Source organism: Acartia tonsa, chromosome 1 (genome assembly GCF_053477335.1).
Source record: "Acartia tonsa isolate MP-2025a chromosome 1, ASM5347733v1, whole genome shotgun sequence".
In the NCBI taxonomy this organism is placed as follows: Eukaryota; Metazoa; Arthropoda; class Copepoda; order Calanoida; family Acartiidae; genus Acartia; species Acartia tonsa.
This window is the reverse complement of record NC_137260.1, coordinates 61,354,005-61,378,449: the sequence shown is the minus strand read 5'-3', so window position 1 is coordinate 61,378,449 and position 24,445 is coordinate 61,354,005. Positions and strand designations below refer to the sequence as shown.

The following is a 24,445-nucleotide window of genomic DNA, read 5'->3' as shown; positions in this document are numbered from 1 at the left end:
TCTTTGATTGCAGTGCAGCAGTTATTGCCATTTTCATTCAATCAAAACACGAAAGGAGTTTTGTTTTTCAGTTGTTTTTCTCATATATTTCTCGCTCCATAGAAACTATGTTTTTTTATTTTGCTATGAAAATATGTTTTATATGTGATTTTAAAGGTCAGAAAAGTGCATGAGATTGCAGTCTCTCTTTTATAAATAAACATTCTCTGACAGCATTAAGATTCTTGTAGATTCTTGTCTCTTTTAGTTGCTAAGTTGGGTGATAAAATTGCAGGTTTTCTTTTATAAAAATTATTACCTATAACATGTTAGTTGTACTATTATGAAGGTTTACCTAATTGCTCTTCTTGAAGAAAGTAAGAGGGGGGGGGGGGCGGAGTTTCAACGCTTTTGCGTAAACCGGCCTACAGCACCTGAACCTGGAGGCCAAATCAAAAATTTTGAAATATAAGCAAACTACATCCCAAAAGGAAACTTTTTTTACTTAATGAACTCACATCTAAATCAAAGCCTATACTCCCTGATTACGCAGAAGTGGCAGAACTTCCCCCCCCCCTCCCCCTTAATCTGTTAGTTGAAAATCATTTTCTTTAAATTGTTCTTTTAGGGGGAAAGTATTTTTATATTCTTTAATGTATGATTGTCAATAAATAAGCATTACAGACCAACTAACAGACATTGAAAAACTGTAAATCCAGGCCTATTGAATAACCTTGATAATTTGTCTTGGTGTGGGGTAATTAAGTGAATTTTCAAGTACATGTTATGCAAATTTTCACGTCTACTTTATGAGGGATAATTTGCCTAATTCCTCTGAAAGCTCAAGTCAACAATTCCTAACAGTATCGCATTGCAATGAAACAAAAAACGCTCTGCGCGCCATAAATATCCCATTTTGCAAAAATTTCTATGGCCTTTTAGAATTGGCGCAAATATTTGTATTGCAAGGACTGCATATTTTTTTTTGCAGCTTATCATATCATAGCTTGTTGGAATGTTTGCCTGATTCAGATAACCAGAGTAATTTTATCCATACATGTCATTTTCGTTACATTTTAAGCAAAAAATATCAAGGATCTATAAAAGATAAGACTTCAATTATTATGATACACAAAATTACCCCTTCTGTAGATTAAAATTAGTGGTTAAATTCATTTAAACACTGAACTTAATGAATGAATGAATCAAAAATCCCCTAAAGTTGTAAAGCCAACGAATCAAAAACGTGATAATAAAACTGGGGACCAGTGTAATAAACAGCCCTCTCTGAATATTTATTAATATATGTCTAAATGATTTTAAAATCAAGCCTTTTATCTGATAAAATCGTCCTTTTTCTATTCTAGATTCTAGGTGTAAAAAACTAAATGCTAATGTGATTCTATGATATCTTAATCTTTTAAATTTCATCCTTAAAGTTATTTCTCTTCTTTTGTGTGTGTGCATTCCTGAAAATGCAGGGAAAACACACAAACAAACTAAAAAACGCGCGGACACGCACGCACAGCTCTCCCACGGGAGATTAACAGATCACTGATAGATAAATGGCTGGCCTTGCCACGAATGTCAACTTACAACAACTTCACAAAGTTGTATTTTTTTCTCTCTACTTGCATAGCAACTCTGTAAGTCTCTGTGTTTGGTATGTGCATAATTAAGATATCACGTAAACGTCGCATGTTATGTCTGTTTTTGTTTAATTGTTAGGATGATTAAGTTTAGAGAAAGTTTGAGGCGTTTTTGAGGATAGTTTTTACCCCTAATTATACTTAAAATTTATATCCCTAGCATTCAAGAGTTACAAATTACAGAATTTCGCAAAAAAATGGTTAATTTATTGTTCTTTGACACATAACACTTTTATACATATCTTAAGGTGTAAACAATGTTTTAACATTCATTCTTAAAGCAAAATTAGATTGACATATTTAGAAGGTAAACGTCCTTGTTTTAACACATACAAAGAAGCAGAAAAATGCTATACACCACAATATATATATGTATTAAAACAAGGATGACAACATCCATAAAAGCAAAGCTCTTAAAAGGTATGACAAACGAACATTTACACTTGTAGAGTGTCATGGTTGAATAAGCAGAATTTTAATGCATAAGTCTAAACATAATTGTAAGTAAATTTGTTGCAAAACTTCTTAAATTCTGTTAATACTTACATATTTAGGACTTGATTATAGAGATTCTTAGCTTATACATTGTATTAGGAATCAGTATTCCAAAAAAAATCTGATAAATAAGGTAATTTTAACAAACAAAATCAGCATATTTTATATGGACGTACGGACATTCTGGTAACGATTATAGAGTTGCTACGCTTTCTAAATCGTACCTAACAACTGCAGGTATCACCATGCAAAGTTTAGAATCGATAGAACAATTCTAACCAGTTTAAATATTAACGAAATGAGCTAACTGTCCGTGACGTACGAACGGACTGACCCTAATTATGGAAAAGCTTCGCTTTAAAAAAAAACACAGAGGTTAGAAATGAAGCATAAGCTAGAGACATTCGACAAGGGCAAAAACTGTTTCTTTTCAATTGCCCCCCACCAGCCCGCACCCCCCTGCATGTCAGCTGGGACAGAATTTGAATATTATTTGTTTTTGACAGATTTCCCTCTTATCAATGCATCAAGATGCCCAAGGATTAATAATTTTAAGCAGCGCAGCTACTTTTTCATTGTGGCATTTACTTCACTCCGATAATGTAAAACAATCTTTATTAACTGTCAAATTTAATATGCTTTAAGCTGGGTATTACTGCGTTACTCTTAGACATTGTTGTTCTTGTTTTGAAGAAAAACTCGGCTTTAAATATGCATAATTAGACACCTTAAGCTTGTTTTTATGCAATTAATTGTGTAAAAAAAAATATTTTTAAGGTGCTATTTTTCAAATATTGTGAAAACTAAAAAGAAAATTTCATGTGACCTTAATCATTAATAGCTTTTTATTATAAAATTACTTTAATCTATTAATGATTTGATATACCAACATTTTCTACTTCTTGAATTGCAACTTTTGCATTCCATTGCTTTAAAAGTAAAATTGCGCACATTTTGAATGCCTAATATTGCTATCTAAACTCATAAAATCAACCAAAGAAATGATTGATTAATTTACCTTTCCTAATTAATTTCCATTTGATGGATTTTAGGTTGAAAAATAGTTGCCTAGGGTCATGTTGATCGTAATCTTAACTTTTTGCTGAATAATTAGATCAAAAATGTGGTGTGCATTAACTTCCCGCGCTCTTTTAAATCATCAGAACTGCACAAATTGTTACATCAGCTGAAATGGTCGTTTATTTTCCCTTGCTTTACTATCATCTAACATCCAAGGATCTAAAGGGATAAGACAATGGCTGATAAAATAAGCTGCATTCCAAATAATAATACACAAAATTATCTCTTATGTAGATTTAAATTAGTGGTTGAAACAATTGAACATTCAACTTAATTAGCCAACCAATTAAAATTCACAAAAGTCCTCAATGTTGTTAAGCCAACGAATAAGGAAATGTATTTTAAAAGTTTGGGGACTGGTGTTCCCTCTCTCTCTGTCAAACACCCCCCGAATTTATTTGTTATTGTGTCATTTTGCGGTTGTAATAATACTTGAAAGTGATCGAACACCCCCAAAAAGAAATGTTGCATATTTTTCAAACTTGAATTTGAATTTAGATTAATTATGTAATTGAGTTCTGTAATTTTGTGTTTCTAATCTAAATTAGGTTTATTTATGGTGGGTTAATCACTGCCTGTAAATGTTTTACAATTATTGTTAATTTCCACCTTTTGTGTAGTTTTTTTTTGTTTTGTTTTTGTTTTATTGTAGCAATTAAACATTTCATTTTGATTAAATATTAGGTATCTTAATCGAATTTGATATTTTGTGTAAAATGGTAGTTTTCTGACATTAAGTTAAGCTACTTTTGAGATACAAAATAAAAACTACATAGTAGAAAATTGTGTACTAAGGTTTTTTTATCTGTAGCTTAAGATTTCATAAGCTACTGAATTTAATGATTCTCAATTTTAAGGAAGCTTCTTATAGTTCCATAGATGGTATTAATCTTTTTGATTCTTTTTTGAGTTTTATTTAGGCTATTTTCCTTACTCCTTAGATGATAGGAGCTCAGCCGCTAGTTGAGTATAAAATAATCAGAATTAAATTAGCTGCGCCTTATTGGACAGGGGGTGTTCTTTGTCCAACCTGGCTTTTAATTATTATAATGAAGCTTGACATATGAACAATGTTACTTGTGTGTGCTGCTATTAAAACCACTGTGAAGCCTCCTAGTGTGATTTAATCTTGTCTTTTATAATCATTTTTTTCTTCGTGTTAAGCATGGTGTCCTATTATTTGTGTGCAATGGTATTATATATACAATGTTACTGTTCATTGTACTGTACTCTTCTTGTGAGGGATAGGCCAATGGATGATGAAATAATCTTCTACCTTCCTCTGGTATTGATTTTACATAGAAAAAAATTGGACATTTAGCAACAAAAATCAATTTGCCAGTATCTTTCACCTGTCAAAAATGCAACTAATGTATTGAAAATGTGTTGCGAAAATAACTCTTGATAAATCCAAGTTTGAGACAAAATAGTTTTACTTATCTTCTTTATCCCTTTTATTGTGCATGTAATATTCAAAATATACCGTTATCTTTATTATAATTAAATTTATTTTTGTATCCTTTAGCATTTTTAGTAGACCCCCCCCCCCCCCCTGGTAAAGATGTACTGATTGTCATAGAGTTAGGTGACAATGGGCTGTATATTACACTAGTCCCCAATTTTTTTCAACTTTGGGGACTAATTAATTTTAATTGGTTGGCTTATTAAGTTGAGTGTTCAAACGTTTCAACTAATAATTTTAATCTACAGAAGGGGTAATTTTGTTTAACTTCATTGGGGATTTACAACAATTTAACTGCTATTGTCTTATCCCTTTACATCCCTGACAGCTAATATATTTATGTAACACAGAAAGTTTTAGATCATAAATTTTAAGATTCTTTCAATTGTTGATGGCACTTATTTACATTGGAACTGAACATTTGCACACAATGGTTAGCCATGGTATGCCATCACAAGAATATTTTATTGTTATTAACTTGCATAGCTCTGCGGCTGCTCTTTTAAGGGCTGCGAAGTTCAGACTGAAATTTAGAGAGGAAAATGCTTGGCTGCAGGCTAAGAAAATTAAACTTGGAGAGGGGGTAAAATTTACGTCAGTTTGGGTTTATTACCCCTTGTACAGTTTACTTACAGCCTTGTTGTAGAATGTCAAAAACTACTGCGGTTGCAGTATGCTCGCGGCTATGGCTGCTTAATATCTAAAATCTTAGCGGGCAGCTATAGATTATTATATAAACGGCTGAAAATGATTGCGGCTGCAAAGCACTACTAACTGGCCACAAAATATTTTATTAAACATTTTGTTGTTTGAATGATGGTACAGGTGTAACAAACAATTTTTATGCCCCTGACTACGTGACAGGAATATCTAATTTTCTTAGTTAAAAGCGAGGGTTTTTAAAATTAATATTCATACTATAGTTAGTGGTCTGTTTGCTTTTTCTGTTTATGAATATGTTTTGCTTGGAAATGGCCTTTAAGTTTTTTATTTTATTTTTTTTAACATGAGTCATGCACACTAAAGATAATAAAGCATTAAACAAGGCCTGGGTTTGAACCATTTACCCCCTAATGTTTAGTAAAGTTGAAATATTTGTTTTGATGATTGTTGGAGGAAAGAAAGAGTTGTAGATTAATTTAATTGCCATTTTCATTTTCCTCCTTTGTTTATTCCCAAACATATTTTAGATTGAATAAAATAAATATTCATTTAAACTTTTTAAAGATCATTAAATTCGGACATTGAACCCAGTTTACATCATATCATCCCAATACCTTTTATGTTCCTATATGGAAGGACTTGTGTGGTTAGAAAAAGTGTTTTTAAAGGGTTTCTGCTCCTAGTTCTCATTCCCTTTTTTAAAGCGAAGCTTTTCAACATTTAGTATGTGTCCTTCTGTCTTTATCAGATTGATATTTTAAGCATATTAGAATGGTTTGTTAATTTTCAACATTGCATCAGAATTCCTGCTACAATGAGGTATAAGTTTGCCGTCGTTGTAACTCTGATGTTAACCGCAAGTGTTAACACCCATATTAAACATCATTTACTTTACTTTTAAAATTGTGATTACTAGAACAACTAGGCATAAATACCATTTTACAATGGAAGCAGATTGTCATAGTATACTAGAAGCCCTATATTTGATAATTTTTAATTGTCCGACTGTCAGAAAAATTGAGGATTGCCTTAACTGAATATTATGATCCTTGTTAAATTTCTAGTCCTGCTTTCATCTGTAGATTTGTGCTGGTGATATTATTGAGTTGAGAAATACAATGGCACATATGTAGATTAATCTTGACTACTTTTTTTATGATACAATCTAGAAAGGGTAGGCATTTATAGACGTCGGAACAGAACCTATTATTTAGATATGCCTTCTTATTTAAATTAAGTGCTCTCTTCTGTAGGCTAATCTATACTTCGATTTAAAAAGCAAACGACGATCCTAAAATTACTAAAAATGTTTGGCCCCAAATCTTTCATAACCTTAAACAACTTAATCTAGGTTAAGATCTCTTCAAAGAACTTTCCCTTAATAGTTTTAATGAATTGAATCTAATATAAATATATTGTAGATTAATGAAGCGGGACAGGTCAGGATTCTAGGTTAAACGAGAGTGACAACGTCCATAAATGCAAAATCAACAAATAAAATAAACTTTATATACCATTTGTCTGTTGTAAAATTAGTAATAATATTAGATAAATTAAATGGATGAACTAAATGCATTGCTAATAATATCGTGCGTTTTTTTCTCGATAAAACCTCATATTATTTATGAAAACAATTGGATGACTTTATCAAATAAATATCAGATTCAAAATAGCATAATCCACTGTTTAAAATTGATCTTTTCATGAACATTTTTAGAAAAGTTGAGGAAGGGTTATTCTGACACATTAAAGAGCTATCCGTTACGTCAAATGTGCGAACATATACACACTAACTAAAGAAAATCCTTGGATCTAAAAATTTGCCTTCATAGCCATAAAATGTAAATAAATTGTTCGGCTACATACCTTTGCATAAACTTTATATGTCATGTCTTAAGATTTCATTTCACTTCTGCATTCTTACAACCTATGAATACTAATCCTAGTTTAGTTCTGAGATATAATTCAGTGGGGAATTTGAATAAAGTGTTGTTTACTTATGAGGTTAAAATACTTAGTTTTGACTATTTAAAAAAATATACATGTAACCTTTGTACTGTGAAAACTTCTACCTATATCTAAATCTATCTTCCTATCATGCTTTGATGTATTTAAAAGTCATAACTTTAATATTGAATGAAATAAGATTTCTTTGAAAGCAAAAATTTGACTCATTTAAATCTTTTTTTATCAATGAACTTCTTAAACTACAATTGAAGTGCCACCCGGTTATAGGTGTAATATATTAGTAATACCTAATATAGATTTGACCTATTTTTTCTGATGCTAAGCATATTATGCATACCAGATTCTAAATTTTACAATATACATTTTGAATACATATGTTGTCAAGACGAATTTTTTCTCAATATCTTGGTATAAAAAAGCCTTTTTTTTATACCAAGATATTAAAAATTACTAAAGCCTCAATCAATTGAAGAAAGAATGATTCTGTAAAAATATAATTTTAATTGCAATTTAAAAGACGAAACCAACCTAATTTATCCCTAAATCCGTTTGTGTCTTAAGTTTGTTAATACAAGTAGTTTGATTTAATAAATGTTTTAGCCTGGTAGGGGTGTATTACTTTATATTTTTAACAGATTAAAAATTGATTGTAGATAAGATTTCTAACAATGTTAAAATGCACTTAACATTAACACTTATTTGTGCTCCCTTGATGTAAGAATAAGGAATTTTATTGAGTGTAAAAATTTACCCAGATGCAACTTGACTTTACAAATAACCAACTAATCATAAGTGGGCCACCCTGGATCCCCACCAATTATTAATGTACTACTCTGAACCCCTACCTACCTTTAAAGGCCCCTAGGAAAAAATGCGGTTTCGTCACTTTTAGTCCGAAATTTCCTTAAATAGTGTTTTCTGAAAAGTTTGTCTATGTGTCAAAATAGCACGGTGTATGTTCGTTAGTCTGTGTCTAACTTCAAGTCGTCTTATGAAGTAGTAGGGCGACTGTTTGATAATTGACATAACAAAGCTGTTTTCTATTATATTTTTAATGTATTAGTTGATAATACCTACTAATAATATTGATTTTCATTCATGAAAGGTCAGCTAGCTTTTTTATTTTAAAGGTAGATTAAAGGAATTCTTGAGGGAGAGTTTTAAATTTATGCATGTCATTCACATTTTTCAGCCTACATATGTATATATTTAGTCGGCACAGTTTTAATTAGAAGCACAGCTACTCTTTAACTCTCGTTGCCCAACCATCCTTCAGAACTTCTATGTATAGCCAGTATAATATATAGCAGGGATATAAAGGGATAAGACAATGGCCGAAAAATTGATGTTCATCCCCAATGATGATACACAAAAATACCCCATCAGTAGATTAAAATTACTGGTTAAAACTTACGTTTAATTTTTTTGCCCCAACAAATCAAAATTCACCAAAGTTCCTAAAGTTGTTAAGCCAACGAATAAGAACATGTTATTATAAAACTTTGGGAACTAGTGTAATAACAGCCCATTGTCCCCTCTCTCGGAAAATTTATTCTCTGTACTTTAGGTGAATGTATTCTGATTATGGAGCATATTTTAAGTATTAGTTAAAGTTGGTAGTAGAATTGCTCTACTGCTATTTTGTTAACGAAATGTAAAAAATTTTACTCAATGTGCTTTGTTACCAATGAATTTTGTCATTCTTGTTTTTATACATACGCTTATATCAACATATGCATTTGTTCAAAAAAAGGAACATTATCCAAAAATTTAGAAAATTGGCTTAGCTGTGGGTTTTTGCAGTTTTTTTTGTGCAAAATAATGCTCTCAAAATTCGCATAATTGTTTGCATCATATAATTGTCATTATTTTGACCTTGTAATAGTTTTCATACATTTTTAAAAGCAAAGCTTTTCTATAATTAGGGTCGGTCCTTCCGTCCGGAACGGATAGCTTTTTTCGTTTATTTAGGCAGGTTAGAATTGCCCTATCGATTTCAAACTTAACTTTGCATGTTGAGAAGCATCTCTGTAATCAAGACCTAAAAATGTAAGTATGTCCTTATTATCCTGTATTTAAGCAGTTTTTCAACAATTTTACTAAAAATTTTGTTTGGACTTTAATACATTTATATTCTGATTATTAAGTTAATGTTCAAGTGTTTATGTCAGTTTGTCCTATCGTTTCAGAGCTTCGCTTTTATGGATGTTGTCATCCTTGTTATGCTCACTTTCGCTTTTGTTGCCTCAATTATGTGCAGTTTTGACATATTAACCTTGTTCTAACATTATTTATTCTACTAAATATTTGAGTTGACTTAATTTACCACATTCACAAGTTTCAAATACTTATTTCTTAAGCATATTTCATCATTTTAATTTGTATTTTAAGTAAGTAAAGTTCAATGTAACTCCTATTTTTGTTTAAAAATGAGATTTTGGTAAAATTGAAAAGGACTAACTAATTTTAGTGGTTTTTATACGTTGCCTATTGAAATTTGTAATGTTTTACATATTTTTTATCCGTTTTATTTATTTATCATCTTTTCATTGAAAAAATGTAATTTTTTTTTTCGTTGCACTTATGGAATTGATCATCAGATGCATAACAAGTGATAATAATTTTATTTGTTTTTAGATTGGCTGATGAGAGAAAAGAGGAGGGAAACCAGCTTTACAAACAGAAGAATTACAGAGAAGCTTTACACAAATACTCAGAAGCTATTGGTAAGTCATGCTTATTTTTTTAAAAGCGAAGCTTTTAGTTTTTACTATAATTAGGGTCGGTACGTCCGTTAGGGACTGCTTTATTCGTTAATTTAGGCATGCTAGAATTGTCTTATCGATTTAAACTTTGAATGATGATTCCTGTAGTAGTTAGGTACGATTTAGAAAGCGTAGCAACTCTATAACCATTACCAGAATGTCCGTACGTCCATTTTAAACATGTCGATTTTTTACTTTTTGAACAACAAATTTTCATGTGATCTAATCATCCGATTGATCTGATTTTTGGTATATTAATTTCTGGGACAACAAAGTATAATGTTATAAGCGAAGCAACTCTATAACAAAGTCCTAAAAATGTAAGTATGTTCATAAACATTATCCCGTATCCAGCAGTTTTTCAACGAATTTACTTACAATTTTGGTTCGACTCTTATACATTTATATTTTGATTATTCAGTTCTGACACTATACAAATGTTAATGTCCGTTTGTCCTACCGTTTCAGTGCTTCGCTTTTATGGATGTTGTCATCCTTGTTAAAATAAACTTAAGTTGAAAATGAGTTTAGAACAGATAAACATCAGTCAATAATATTTTAAAGGAAAAGCTTTCTAATTTTTTTGAAGAAGAATTTTTGGTTGATTTGACATCGACAATACACAAATCCTAAGGCAGCTTTCTAGATTAGATTTAAGCATATTATATGCAGATAAGAATTTGGAAGTTGAATCCTATTATTACATTTTTAGCACTCCTGTCTCCCTCTTCTACAATTTAAAAAAGAAATTGTGATACAGGTTAGGTTTGTGAATGGTCTCCAAGGGTTATATAAAGCCTTCTTGGATTAGAACTTAAACATTGAAAGTTTTTTTGGGGGGTTAATTGTGCTCCATTTCAAGAAAAGGAATTCTACCGGATTATGGTTAGATGGATGATCGGACTTATTGTTAACATTTTGATCAAGGAAGTTTTTTACGTATTTTGTATATTAATATTATTAAATAGAGAAATTATATTTTTATACATATTTGTTAGAATTTCGTCAATTGAACACATTGGTCAGTTTGTTCATACAGTAAGAGAAAAGGGAGGGAATCGTTAAAATCTGATAAAAGATTAAAATATCAACATATTTTTTATATTAGATGCGCAACTTTTTTGTAGTTTTTTTTTCTGGGTGTTTGACTAAAGCTCACCCCTAGTCCAGTTGACCTTGCCATGTGCATGATTTATCCTTGTAAAAAATGTTCAAATATCTATAATACAAAGTAGCTTGATGTCTGTCCGTCTGTCCGTCTGTCTGTCTGTCCGTCTGTCTGTCCCTTAAGATCTCGGTAACCGCTGAACCAATTGGATTCTACTCTTCAGGGTATATACCTATTGGTCCTGTGGTGGTTTTAAGCTATTTTCTTCGGGGGTGGGACACCCCCAACCCCCCCAAAAACAAAAAAAATACCTCCCATTTTTTTTTTTTTTTTTTTTTTTGTAGAGGAATTCTTTTGTAGAAATATTCTTTTGTAGAAATATTCTTTTGTAGAAGAATTCTTTTGTAGAAGATTTCTTTTGTAGAAAATTTCTTTTGTAGAAGATTTCTTTAGTTCTTCTAATTTTTTTTTTTTGAATTTTTTTGTTGTCATCTCTTGGGGCAAAGCCCCTAGAGGCTAGGGGCGAAGCCGCTAGTATTTCCATATTTCAATATATAAGAACATTGACATAAATACATGCTGAAATTTGAATCAATCAATCTTTTTATCCTGCCTTCTAATCTAAAACCGTTTATTTTAAGGGGAGAGCAGGGGGGGGGGGAAATCTATAAAAATATATGATCCCATAAAAAATGAACCCAAACTCATCTAGATTTCAATGTGAATATTCGGCCCTGTCCTTGAGTATGATGAGACAGGAATTTGTCAATTAGCTGAATTTTGTATATCCCCGTGTCAGGCATAAAACAACACAATTTTAATAGTGAAGCTACTCATCAATTTCATATGCATTTCTTTTAAGCAGAATTGTATGTTTTCCCCCTTGCTTACAAAGTATTAAGGCTTTATATGACTATTTTTATCCAGGAAGGGAGGGGACATTGGGCTGATAGTTACATAAGTCCCAAAAGGTAGGTTGTGCTAAAATTCCGCAAAGGTGTGAGTTTTAAGGCTTAAAAACAGTAGTAGAACGATAAAATTTACGTAACTTAAAATAAAATTTGTCTATAGTTCTTTTTAATAAGGAATACACATATTTAGTGAATATTATCGTTCTACTACTGTATTTAAGCCTTAAAACTCACACCTTTACGGAATTTTAGCACAACCTAACTCCCTATTTAACAGCTATTGTCTTATCCCTTTAGAAACAAATGGGAGAATTATTCTAGATGCTAAATGAGCGACGTAATTTTCAGCTACTTAAGATTTTTTTCAATTTACATAGTTCTTTTTTTTGCTTTGCTATTCATGGACAGTTTTGTCCTTTTCATGACAAAATAACTATTTTCTTGTCCTCAATTTTATTTGACACATTCTTTTGGCAACAGATTTATGTCGTATGTCGCTTTTTAGTAACGTTTTAAAGTATTTAACATTTTATAGAGCTTCATTATAAAATAATTACTGCTGTGCCCAGAGCCTCTAGTGGCTTTGCACCAAGAGGTAATTAAAAAAAAATTGGAGATGCAACTACTAATACATTTTTTTTAAATGGGGGGGATTTTTATGTTTTTTTGGGGGTTTTGGGTGTCCCACTCCTCAAGAAAATAGCCTAAAACCACCACAGGACAAGTAGGTAAATTCTCTGAAGAGTATGATTCAATCGGTTCATTGGTTACCGAGATGCACGCGGGAAAACGGGACCTGATAAAAATGTACATATGTACATTTTTCTTGCTTCAGAAACTATAGAAGTTGCCTTTTTTTCAACAGCTAGAGACAACAACGCTCACGCGACATCTTAGCTGCCAATGTAACTGCAGAAGCAACACAAATATGAAATTCTATAATTATAAATATACTTTTGCTTATTTTATCGTATATTATTTTATTGTCTTTTTTTTATATTGGAAAATAAATCTACTACTACTACTATCTTAAGGGACGGACAGACAGACATCAAGCTACTTTGTATTATAGATTACTGATTTGCCCATAGTATCTGAGGGAGAGGAAGAGCAATAAAATACACTAAAACCATCCCAAGATTATGATTTTGAAATAAGATGGCCTCAAATCATCCTGGGACCTATGTAAAGCTTCCGTAAAATGGAGAACTCAATTGATTTAGTAGCAATTTAATTCTATTAACATACATATTGTAATACAACTTTCACTAAATCTCCTTGAATATATTTACTTAGATGTTCTTTATGCAAAGCTTTCAACACCTCCAATTCAAGGAATTTTAAAAATTGAATGAATCTTCGTGGGCTTTGTGAAACTTTTTAACAGTTCTTTAATTATCCCTCGCACTTGGGGGTGGAACAAATAAAAGCCCCCCCCCCCCCACATACTTACACTTTTTTAATTCACAAAAAATGCATTATTCCTTTCAGGAAACCTACGGGTCCTATCCTTCCATCTTCTAAACCCTACCTAACCTTACCTAAACTGAACATTAAAAATATATCGTTTTAGTGGTCCACTATCATGTGCAAGGGGAATTGTCCAGTTCTTTGAATATGTAACAAAGCAGGACAGGCACGATGACAACGAAGAAAGATGATATGCAAATAATTTTCAATTCTTTTCGGGGTATTCATTCATTCACCTTGGGAAAAATATTTTAACTGATATTGAAATATTTGATTCCTAATCCGCACTTTTAATAAATTGTTAATTTTCGTAAAAATGCACAATCCTTTAAAAAAAGTAACAGGATGTTTGTTTGTCTGTTTGTACCGAAGGATCGCGCTAACCGCTGAATCGATTGGGTTCTCCTTAACAGGGTAGCTTCTCCCCTAACTACGGACAAATTTTGCAATTAGCTAAAAACATAACCAACACCATCTATCGGCGAAAAAAATATTTTTGGTAAATAGCTGAATTTAAAATAGATTGAAAAGAAACAATTTTACGTGTCCCTAGAGGCCGGTAGGGGTGTAGCCGCTAGTCCTGTATTAAAAGTAACAGGTTGTCTCTGTATATCTGTACCCAAGAATCTTGATAACCGCTGAACCAATATGGTTCTCCTTAGTTATGTAGCTTCTATTAAGTCCTGGGAAGGTTTTACATTTTTTTTGAGATCAATCTTAAGTGGGGGTCAACACGCCCCCCCCCCTCCCCTTCATCTTAAATGCCTCCATAGGCCCCCATAATAATATGAGAAATGAGGTTAATCTAATAGTGTTTGTTTTGGTTATATTATGAAAAGCATAAAAAAAACAAGCCTTTTTGTGGTCATTATTGAACGTCTATTTCTTTATATTCTCACGAAGGCAAAATATAGGAAGATTCGACATATATAGAGATCTATTACAACTGTGTCATAATGCTTTTTACTTTTAAAGCCTAACCTTAAATTTCAATTGCTTACTAATTAAGGTAAAGTCATGGTTCTAAATATAATTTACCTTAATTTAGCTACTTATATCAATGGATATAGAATAAAAGTGTATATTATGACAGGGGGAAAATTGTCGTCTATGTAGGTTGCTTACATGAACATCATTTATTGGTCAGTTCGTTCATCCAGTATGTAGGAGGGAGAGATGAGGGTGAACGTGGGGATTGTTATTTTAGCCAGCTACGAGTTTCACTTTATTAGAGTATATGCAAATTTGGTTTAACATCTAAGTAATAATATATCGATTCTTATATCATAAAAAGTTTTTTTAAATCTTTCCTTTTGCATAGCTTTTTGATATCTTAGCCTTCAACTTAGTAAAAAAAATCATTGAAAATAAATATTTATTTTATCTTGTGCCTTTTAAACTGAGAATCTATAGATAATATGTCTTTTTTGAAAACAATTAAACTTTCTACGGGTCAAAATCAATATAAAATATTTTTTTTTTACAAATCATTCGCATACAATGATCTTAAAAACCAATATTTGCTTTTTATATGACAACATTGATATTTTTAGACATAAAATTGAATAATGTTGATAATAGAACATTACTAACAAAAAATATTTATTTAAAAAGTAGAAAATGACAAGAAAAATGTAGTTGGTTAGTTTAGTAAATTAGGCACATTGATTTTATTTTCTTATGAAGTTTTTATTTTTAGTGAAAGTAATTTAGTTCCTGCGCTTTCAAGATTATTGCTTATTGTCACAGGAAGCATTGTAAAATGAATGACGAACCGACGGACGACTTGCTGGCCATTTCAGAAATTTGTGCATTTTGTCTTCCCGCGTAAAAATTAAAATGCAACACAATTCATAAATCTTGCTATGCTAATGTCGTATGGGTGAGTTGCACCTGGACTGAACAGTCAACTTGTCAACTCAAGGCCAGACTCTTGGTCCTTCACCTCATACCCGTGGTACAGTACGTTACAGACAACCAACTCTCTGTGATGCACGACCTTTGTCTGAGAAGTCCTAACTGTGCATGGTAACGAGTTGCGCCTGTTTTGGGCCAAGGCATTCCCCCCACTTTAACTATTTACGTCGCGCATCTGACATAGTAGCAGTGGGAACCATTTTTAACGTCTTTAGTTATGACGCGGTGTCGGACCGAGATTCGAACCTAACACCTTCCCGACGACGAGCGGATGCGCTACGTGTTGAGCCACGGTCGCGGGTAAATCTTGCTAATTGTGCATCTTAATTATAAGGAAAGACGGTTAAAATTTAATTATGTGAAAGTTAATAATGCCCGAGTGTTGGAGGGGTTAACATGCAGGCTGTTTTTTTAAGCCAGGATTTTCTATGTCCATGGTTTGTCCGTGAATCCTTCTATAAAACAGTAAAATGGCCATAATCTATATATCTGTTCATTCAGACAACGTCCTTTAACTAGACGTTGTGTATTTTAAAGAGTTGCGCCTGTTTTAAGCCAGGGCAAAGGGAAAAAATATATTTCTGTTTCTATTAAAGTTATACTCTTAAAACTAATAATGACAAAGCAACAGTAGGAACCATTTTTATCATCTTTAGTAATGGCACTTTGTTGGACTAATAATCTATCCTATCACCTTCCTGACAACAAGCTATTTACAAATTCTCATATTTGCTTTTTTGGAAGTTGTTATCCTTGTTTTTATGCATTTAGTACAGATTTTGTTGTGTGGACTTGGGACTAGAAAGTAGAAACTACAATTTATGGCAATTCTAGAATATATATTTCTGTTAATGAGGGCTCTGCAATGAGGATAATCTTTCTATCAACCCTATCTTGATTCATAAAAGGGATGGATTTATGGCTAAAAATTAAGAATAATTTAAAATGTTTTCCCTTATCTCTTTAAAACCGATTAATACCCGGTGGATTACAACCGGTTCTCAGCAGTACTGAAAATTTATGTCTAGCATTGTATTTTATTCATTTTTCTATGAATATAAAAATGTACAATTATAAGATTAAAACAATTTATTTTAACCCGTGCCTTCTGCATCTCGGGGTTAAAAAAACTGGTTTCAATCTCATAATTGTACATTTTATATCCGCGGAAAGCTGTTTATAATGCGAGAAATAACTATTATTGAACCTAATTTAATCTATGTTTTGTAATATAATCTTTATTTGATGATGAAAAGCTGAAATTTGATCCCTTCCCATAAAAAAGTTAATCTTTTACTGTACACAAATATCACCATCACAAGCTATGATGTCATTGCATTTCATCTGGTTAAAGTTACAAATTATTATTTTGGTTCACTTAGGTTTTTTTTGAGTAGCAAAGCTACTGTATAAGTTGTAAAGTATATTGTGAATATTTTATTGGGTTCAAGGACGAACGCAGGAGTCCCAAACGTCGAAGTGGACAAACGCAGGAGTGTTAAAATATTAATTTAACTAAGTATTTCTATACAGATTAAGTTATGTTAAGATATGAATGTACAAAGAAGCCCCCGCAGGGGTTAGGCATTTAAAAACCTATAAGATGGTCTAAAATAGATTAGGTTAGGTTTGTCCAGTCCGACGTTTGGGACTCCTGTATGTGCCCTAGGACCTTTTATTGAACTAATAATCTAAGGGGCATGATAATTTGATAAACATCCCGCAGACAACCTACACTTTGGTTGCACTACTTTTGTCTGAAAGTCCCTACTGTGAATAGTAATGAGTAGTCTTTTAACGAGCTGCGGCATTCCCATTTTTCAACAATTTGATTTTAGGTGCTAGAGCATCAGCAGTAGTTACAACAATTTTCACATTAATTTTTTAAAACCTTTATTAAGTACTTTTTAATAATAATAAAAATGCATCAAAAAAAAGATTAAATCTTAAAAGTAAACAGCAAAAATAGAATTTACTAAATATTGCTGACATATTTCTGGTTTTGAAAAGCAACATTTAAGTTGGTGCACGTTTTTTGGGGAGATAGGAGGGAATTGAAAAAAAGCATTGATATCAAAAAAGAAGTTTTAGATTGATGAAAAGAGGGGGTTGGATTAACTAAACCAGCAACCCCTCGACTCCCTAGCCCTTGCTCCATAAATAAACTAGATGAGTATTTTTACAAAAATGGTCTTATTACCAAATATGGAATAGCAACACCAGGGGAACTATGATAGCTAGGTACTTGGAAGTATTGGAAGAGTTAATGTTATAATACCTTTTTTTTACATCTTGATATATCAGCTGTTAAATTCTACCAGAAAACAATAACAAGAATAATGACAGAATTTCTAGAAATACATAATCATGCATTTCGTAAGATAATATTACATTAGCCCTCCCATTAGACAGGTGTGCATGCATGTATCTAACTGTTCACTAAAAAAAACACATATACCCTTATCATTTCCTTTACACTTTTTGCTAGATCTATAATTTACAACCAAATAAAAGTTATCTTAATTTGGAAAATTGATGTATACATTTTTCTGTCCTACTTTTGAAGTTTCATTTGTCCATTTTACTATAACTCTTTACTTAAAACCTTTTATAGAATTACATTAATCCCTTAAGTTTTATAATAACGTTTATTATTCCCTTATTTCTTATTTTTGGGGCTTACATCAAATTTTGATTAGATAGCTTATTAAATTGTAATCTAAAGAATGGGTAATTTTGTGTATCATTATTGGGGATGTACATCAATTTATCTGCTGGGAAAGGTTGACAAAATTAAGCAGTAAACTTGTTACGTTATTTAAATTTATTTCCATTCCATTTAATGGAACTATCTATTTTGCTTAAGAAAGATAATCTCAAATATTTATGTTCAATTCAATAGTTTAATTGACAATAAATTACTGTTTGGTTGTTATCGCTTCTGAGGTAAAATATTGGTATTTTAATAGGTTAATAAAAGTCATCTTTATTTGGAAATAAGTTATTAAGAATGGATATAATTATCTGCAAATTACTGTTCTAATAAATTTATTTCTCGCCCTATCTTTAGATTATATCTTTGATATCTTGTAGATATGTTTTATCATTCGTTTATCTTAATCTAGGCGTTCTGTAAAAATCGATAACAAATCTAATTTTGGATTTCAACAATTTTGTTTGTATGATTCAAGTATTTGCCTGTAACTTTTCTGCGTTTCAAAATAACAAGTTTTCAATATTTTCATAATGTTCTTTGTTGATCACAATAACACAAACCTCGTCAATGTGCTAGTTTGATCAATTTTGAACTATTTTTCTATTACCTATTGGTTCTATTTTGAATATAAACATGTTTGAAAATGAAACAAATAATCTTGTTTAATACTTGACTTTTGAATTAGAGTTTACTTAGAAGAAGTACCACTCTATGGAAAGCATTTTTTGAAATTTTATGTGACTATTGATGATGCAAAAAATTACCCCTTTTGTAAATTACAATTAGTGGTTGAAATGTTTGGGCGCCTAACTTAATAAACCAATTATAAAGTCTTTAAAGTTATTAAGCTATTAATAAGAAAAAATTATTATAAAACTTTTGGGACTAGTGTAATAAACAGCCTAATGTCCCCTCTCTCTAATTAAGGGGCGGGGTGTATTTTCTGTGCTCGGTAGACTTTGATGAGAAGCACCGTGTAATTCTTGTTAAAATCATCTACAAGACAATATTCTACGTGGTCTAATTTTAAAAAGATGGTTACTGTTGTTGGTAAAGCCACTAAAAAATTCCAAACCATTGTAACGACCTTCGCTCATGCAATATTTTAACCATAATTGTATTCACAAACATACACTATAAAAAAATTATTTTATTTGTCAAACTTTTGTTACACATCTTATAAACAACGAATAGCATAAGTTTAAGATTAGTTATTTCTTCGTATTATGAACAGCTTTCCGATTATAGAAAAATGTACAATTAAAAGATTAAAACCGTTTCTTAGCCCCGAGATGCCGATTGCACGGGCTGAAAAAAAACTAGTTTTAATCTTATAATTGTACATTTTTTTATTCGTAGAAAACATGATATAATAGGATGCTAGACATAATTTTACAATGTGGCTGAAAACGGATTCTAATCCACCGGATATTAATCGGTTTCGAAGCGATACGGGGAAAATACTTATAATACAAGGTGAAAACTCTTGATTCTTGATTATAACGCAAAAATGTCTTATGGGTATTCAAACTTTATTTTTTATAGTGTAACTAAATAATTTTAACTTAATTTTTAACTGAAATCATCTTTGTTGTAAATTAACGACCAACAGGTAACATAATAGATATGTAGAGCATCTGCACTTCCGTATATTAAATATATGTCTTGTTGTCCTGGTTTATTTTAAGATGTATCTTATCTTATGCACGTTTATTCAAATATAATATTTCTTTAAAATCAAATACGTGATCTCCAAACATACATACTTTGTTTTTTTTATATAGCAAAGCTTTTCTATAAATCTAACTTGTATGTTTTACTTGAAATGCATATAGTTACACATTTTTGAATGATTTTTTAGGGGTTGATTTAAATCATCCTTTCCCCCTTTTTGTGCGTTTAAAATTACACAGCAACTGCCAGGTAGGCACTGCAAACAAAAAACAATATTTTTTTGGGACTAATGGACGTTTCATCTTTCCAAGCATTACTTAAACTTTGCTTTAAAAGCTATTGAAAGAAAATATACATTAAGAATAAGTTTTTTTTTATGCTGGGCATTTATTGGTGATTATTGGTTCAGTTTGTTGACGCCCACACTTTTGCCAACATAACAACCCCTTTCCCTTATTTGCCTAGATGTTTTTAACTCAGTTGAAAGCCTGAAGCGATGTAACTTTATGACTAGGTATTGCCCGTCAGTCATTAAGAATTTATAATGTCTTTCAACATAACATTCTTTTAATACAATAAGCTTTTTAAGAATATATCAAATTATATTAGTTTTATTTTCTACACTATAAATTCAAAATGTTTTATATTATTTCCATATCCTTTATAATTGAATTTTGTATAAAATTTATCTTATTATATTATTATTTGAATTTATATATTGCTGATTTGATACCACCCAATAAAATTGTCCTTGTTAAGGCTTTACTTAGCTTTTTAGTGCAGGGTTTTCTGAGTGCTTTAATGCAAATGAAAAAGATAAGGCTAGCAGCGGAATGTTTATTTCATTGCTTATACTTTTTAGAATACAACATATGGAGATTATCTGATACGAAATTGAATATTCCGGTTTATTTCTGCTGGACACAAACTGGTTTTTGTACCGAGTCTAAAGATATGTCATTGTTTGCAAGTTTAAATGAAATCTAAAGAAATAATCTTGTTGTTCCAAGTCTCAAAACTGTTTATCCTATGTTATTTTATATTCCTATCCACGGACTACTGTCTATAATACTATACCGAGCAAGTTGACTTATCTATAATCATTGTTGCTAGGTTGTTAGTTGATATGTGGCCATTTAAATGAAAAACTATTAAAACAATGTTTTGAAAATGTTATCGCTGCATTCATCAATGTTGTAAGCATTTAGATGGTACGCCGATTTAAATCATGTAATTTATGTGTATCTTATTAGTTTAATAATGGATTTAAAACTAAATCCTGTTAGGTATATAAAGTAGTAAGCTTTTTATCTGTAGGGAAGGGTCTCACCAACCGCTGAACCGATATGGACCTCCTTATATAGAAGCTTCTTATAGTTCCCGGGATAGTTTTAGGCTATTACTTTTTTATAAAGTCTGGCTAGGTATGGTTTTATGTTTTTTTTTCTGCTCTTCCATATTCTTTCGAATATAGAACCTCTAGATGCTAGGGGCGCAGCCACTAGTTGATGATAAACAGTCAAATAACATAATTCTCATTTTTGTTTGTTTTGATGTAACTTTTTTTGTTATTTAGGGCAATTAAGGAATAAGATTATTGATGAAAAATTTGTGTACATCCCCAATGATGAATGAGAAAATTATCCCCAAATAACATTTATAAAAACCTTGGGGTACAGAGTAATTTACAGTCCAATGTCCCCTTCCTCCTTTGAGTCACGTAAATAATAAAACACTAAATAAAAATACTTACTACGCCCTTACTTATGAGCAGACAATTTGTTTTTATTTGCATATTTAAAAACTGGAATGGAAAGCAAAATGACTGTCAAAGCTTATCCAAGGGATAAATATTTTTTAACAAATTAAATATCTTTTTGATACAACTACTGGCTTCGCCATTAGCTTCTAATCGTGTTGCCTCGAGAGAGGTGCTATGCTAGGGATTGCGAGATCTTATTTGACATACTCACATTCAGCTTCTCAAGCATTTGATAGAATATTGATTGTAATAATCTGATTTTATATTAAATGGATATTTAAAATCCTTATAAAATGAATTAATCAGCTTCTATTTCTTCTTAAATATCACAATAGGTACTTATTCATAATGAAATTCCTTTACCCCTGATAAATGCTTTTTCTTGATTGATTTATAATAATCTCTTGTCTTAATTATGCTAATAAATCTTTGAAGAAAAAACTTTATTTTAATCTTAAAATTCAGGACATCGCCTTGACTCTAATTTGCCGTAAAATTTTAGATTCATAAATAAATTCGGGTATTTTTTTCTTGCTATGCATACAGGATTAGGCGGTGCTTTTTTAATACAAAATTGTTGATCAAGACACAATAAATCGTCTAGCAAGTCTAACTGGTAGTTAATTTATGCAGAAAATTAGGCAAAATCTATTTTTTTTGCCAGGACACTACAATCTTTACCCACTCCCAAATCTTAAAACCAAAAATTTGCTCTTTTGAATTTATTTTGTCAAAGCCTAGAAAAGTGATGTGTATTAACTTTTGAACAGTTTTTATCGCATCATTATATTATCAGAACATCATATTGCAACAGCATTTTTTGCTTTTATGTATTTTTATTGGGCCTGATATCCGGCCATATACAGGATATTGAAACTATCCGGATACCGGATATCCGGCTGATTTCCTTTGCCGGTTGTCCGGCCAGGTATCCGGAAATTTGAAGGATATGGAAACTGCAAGAAATCTGGCCGGATACCGGATATCCGGCAGTAGAAATTAGCCGGATATCCGGTGTCCGGCCAAAAAAGTATTCGGCCCAATCCTTATTTTCATACTTATGAAACAAAGTGAAGAAGCATGACATGTTTTTAACTATAGATAGAAACATAACTTATTTTTTTTCTCATTTTATTCTTGGAATACAATTGTTACACTAATCAAACAATGAAGATGTAGAAAAAAAAAAATTTAAAAATATGTCTTTGCATTTTAAATTTTTAGGTAAATATTTTAACTGAAGAATTAGGAGGTTCTGGATTATAGGTACCCTGTTGGCAAAATATTGAAATGTGCCAAAAATTTTAAACATAAATTTTAGTTCCTTTATAATAAAACCTCCTTGAGCAAAATTTTAAATTATAGACTAAGTGGCAGGTCTGCTTAATATTTTAGATTAAATATAATTAAAAATCATTGTTTCTTAGTTTTCCTCCTTGAATTTAAAGGACAGCATTTTCTTATTTTGGTAGGCATTGTCAATAAATTACAGAATTTGGTATTTCAGTCAAATATCTCAAAACATTTTAAGATTTTAGACAAAATATAACTAAATTTATTATCCCTTGGTTTTCCTACTCCAATCGTAAATGGTAAACTTTTTCTTATTTGGTAAATTACTTAATTTGACATTTTAGTTAGATAGCTCATAACATTATATAATATTAAGTGAGATGAGCTTAAATTTAAATGTTTAAAATCTTTTTAGTAGCATGGAAAACACAGTCATTTTCCTAGTTTTCTTGGGCGGGTGAATGTATCATTATTATAAACAGTTGAGCTGCTAAAAAATATACAGTTTTATGTAAAAAAAATCTTTTTCTTGTCTTGCAAAATGTAATGTAAAATGAAAAGATTTTAATTTTAAGGTAATTTAATTTTGAAATGGCAGCAGACGTTTGCTAAATCTTTCAGCATGTCTATGGTCTAGTTTTTTGCAATAATTACAACTTTTTGCTAAATTCTGAAGTTTAATTAAAACCAGGAATTGGTGTACATATATTAAGCGATTTTTGCTAGTTTTGAATTATGTTATGTAGTATGTATGAGTGCAAATTTCTCTGGAAAGGAGGGGACATTGGGCCTTTTATTACACTGGTTCCCAAATTTTATTATTACGTTTTCTTATTCGTTGACTATACAACTTTGGGGATTTTTATTGAATTTGATTGGTCTGTTTACAAAGTTAGTTCAGTGTCCAAATGTTTCAACAACTAATTGTAATCTACAGAAGAGGTAATGTTGTGTATCATCATCGGGGATTTACATCAATTTATCGGCTATTGTCATCCCTTGTGTAACGGGATAGTAACGGTTGGATTTATTTCCCCCAATGAAATAGAATTCACACCTAAGACTCTAAAGGAAAGATATTTTTATCCATTGAACTATCCCAAAAGTCTGAAATTATTTTTTCTTGTAAAAAATTAAGAACTCAAATTGAAAAAAAATACATCAGTCCTTTCATTTATTGATTAAAACTTTGATTCAATAATAAAAGGATATTTCTTAATATTTAAAGAAAAATACAATTGCAAACATCCTGTTACTTACATAAACAACTAGAAATAATTTACACATCATTAACACATGTCATTAATGTCAAATTAGTAATTTGATAAAATAAAATTTGAGAGCATGGTTTAAGGCCCCGCCCTTGACAACAAATTATCAAAATTCATACTAAAAATTGTAAACTTGTAATCATAGATGAAACATTGTAAGAGTAGTTTTAGGCCGATTAATATTGGATTAGAAAAATCATGTATTGCATAATAGCATCATATCACTACCCTCAGGGCTAACAAAACTCGTTTTAATCTCACG

At 31.0% G+C, this 24,445-nt stretch overlaps 1 protein-coding gene across 2 annotated transcripts in view; it reads left to right on the top strand.

Moving 5' to 3' along the window:
• Tpr2 (Tetratricopeptide repeat protein 2) overlaps window positions 1-24,445 on the top strand; it is a 98,762-nt gene that overhangs the window by 63,193 nt on the left and 11,124 nt on the right. For both annotated transcript variants that reach the window (XM_080168738.1, XM_080168745.1), the window contains one exon: window positions 9,934-10,022. In XM_080168738.1, coding sequence (XP_080024864.1) covers window positions 9,934-10,022 — 89 coding nt within the window. The remainder of the gene's footprint in view (window positions 1-9,933; window positions 10,023-24,445) is intronic.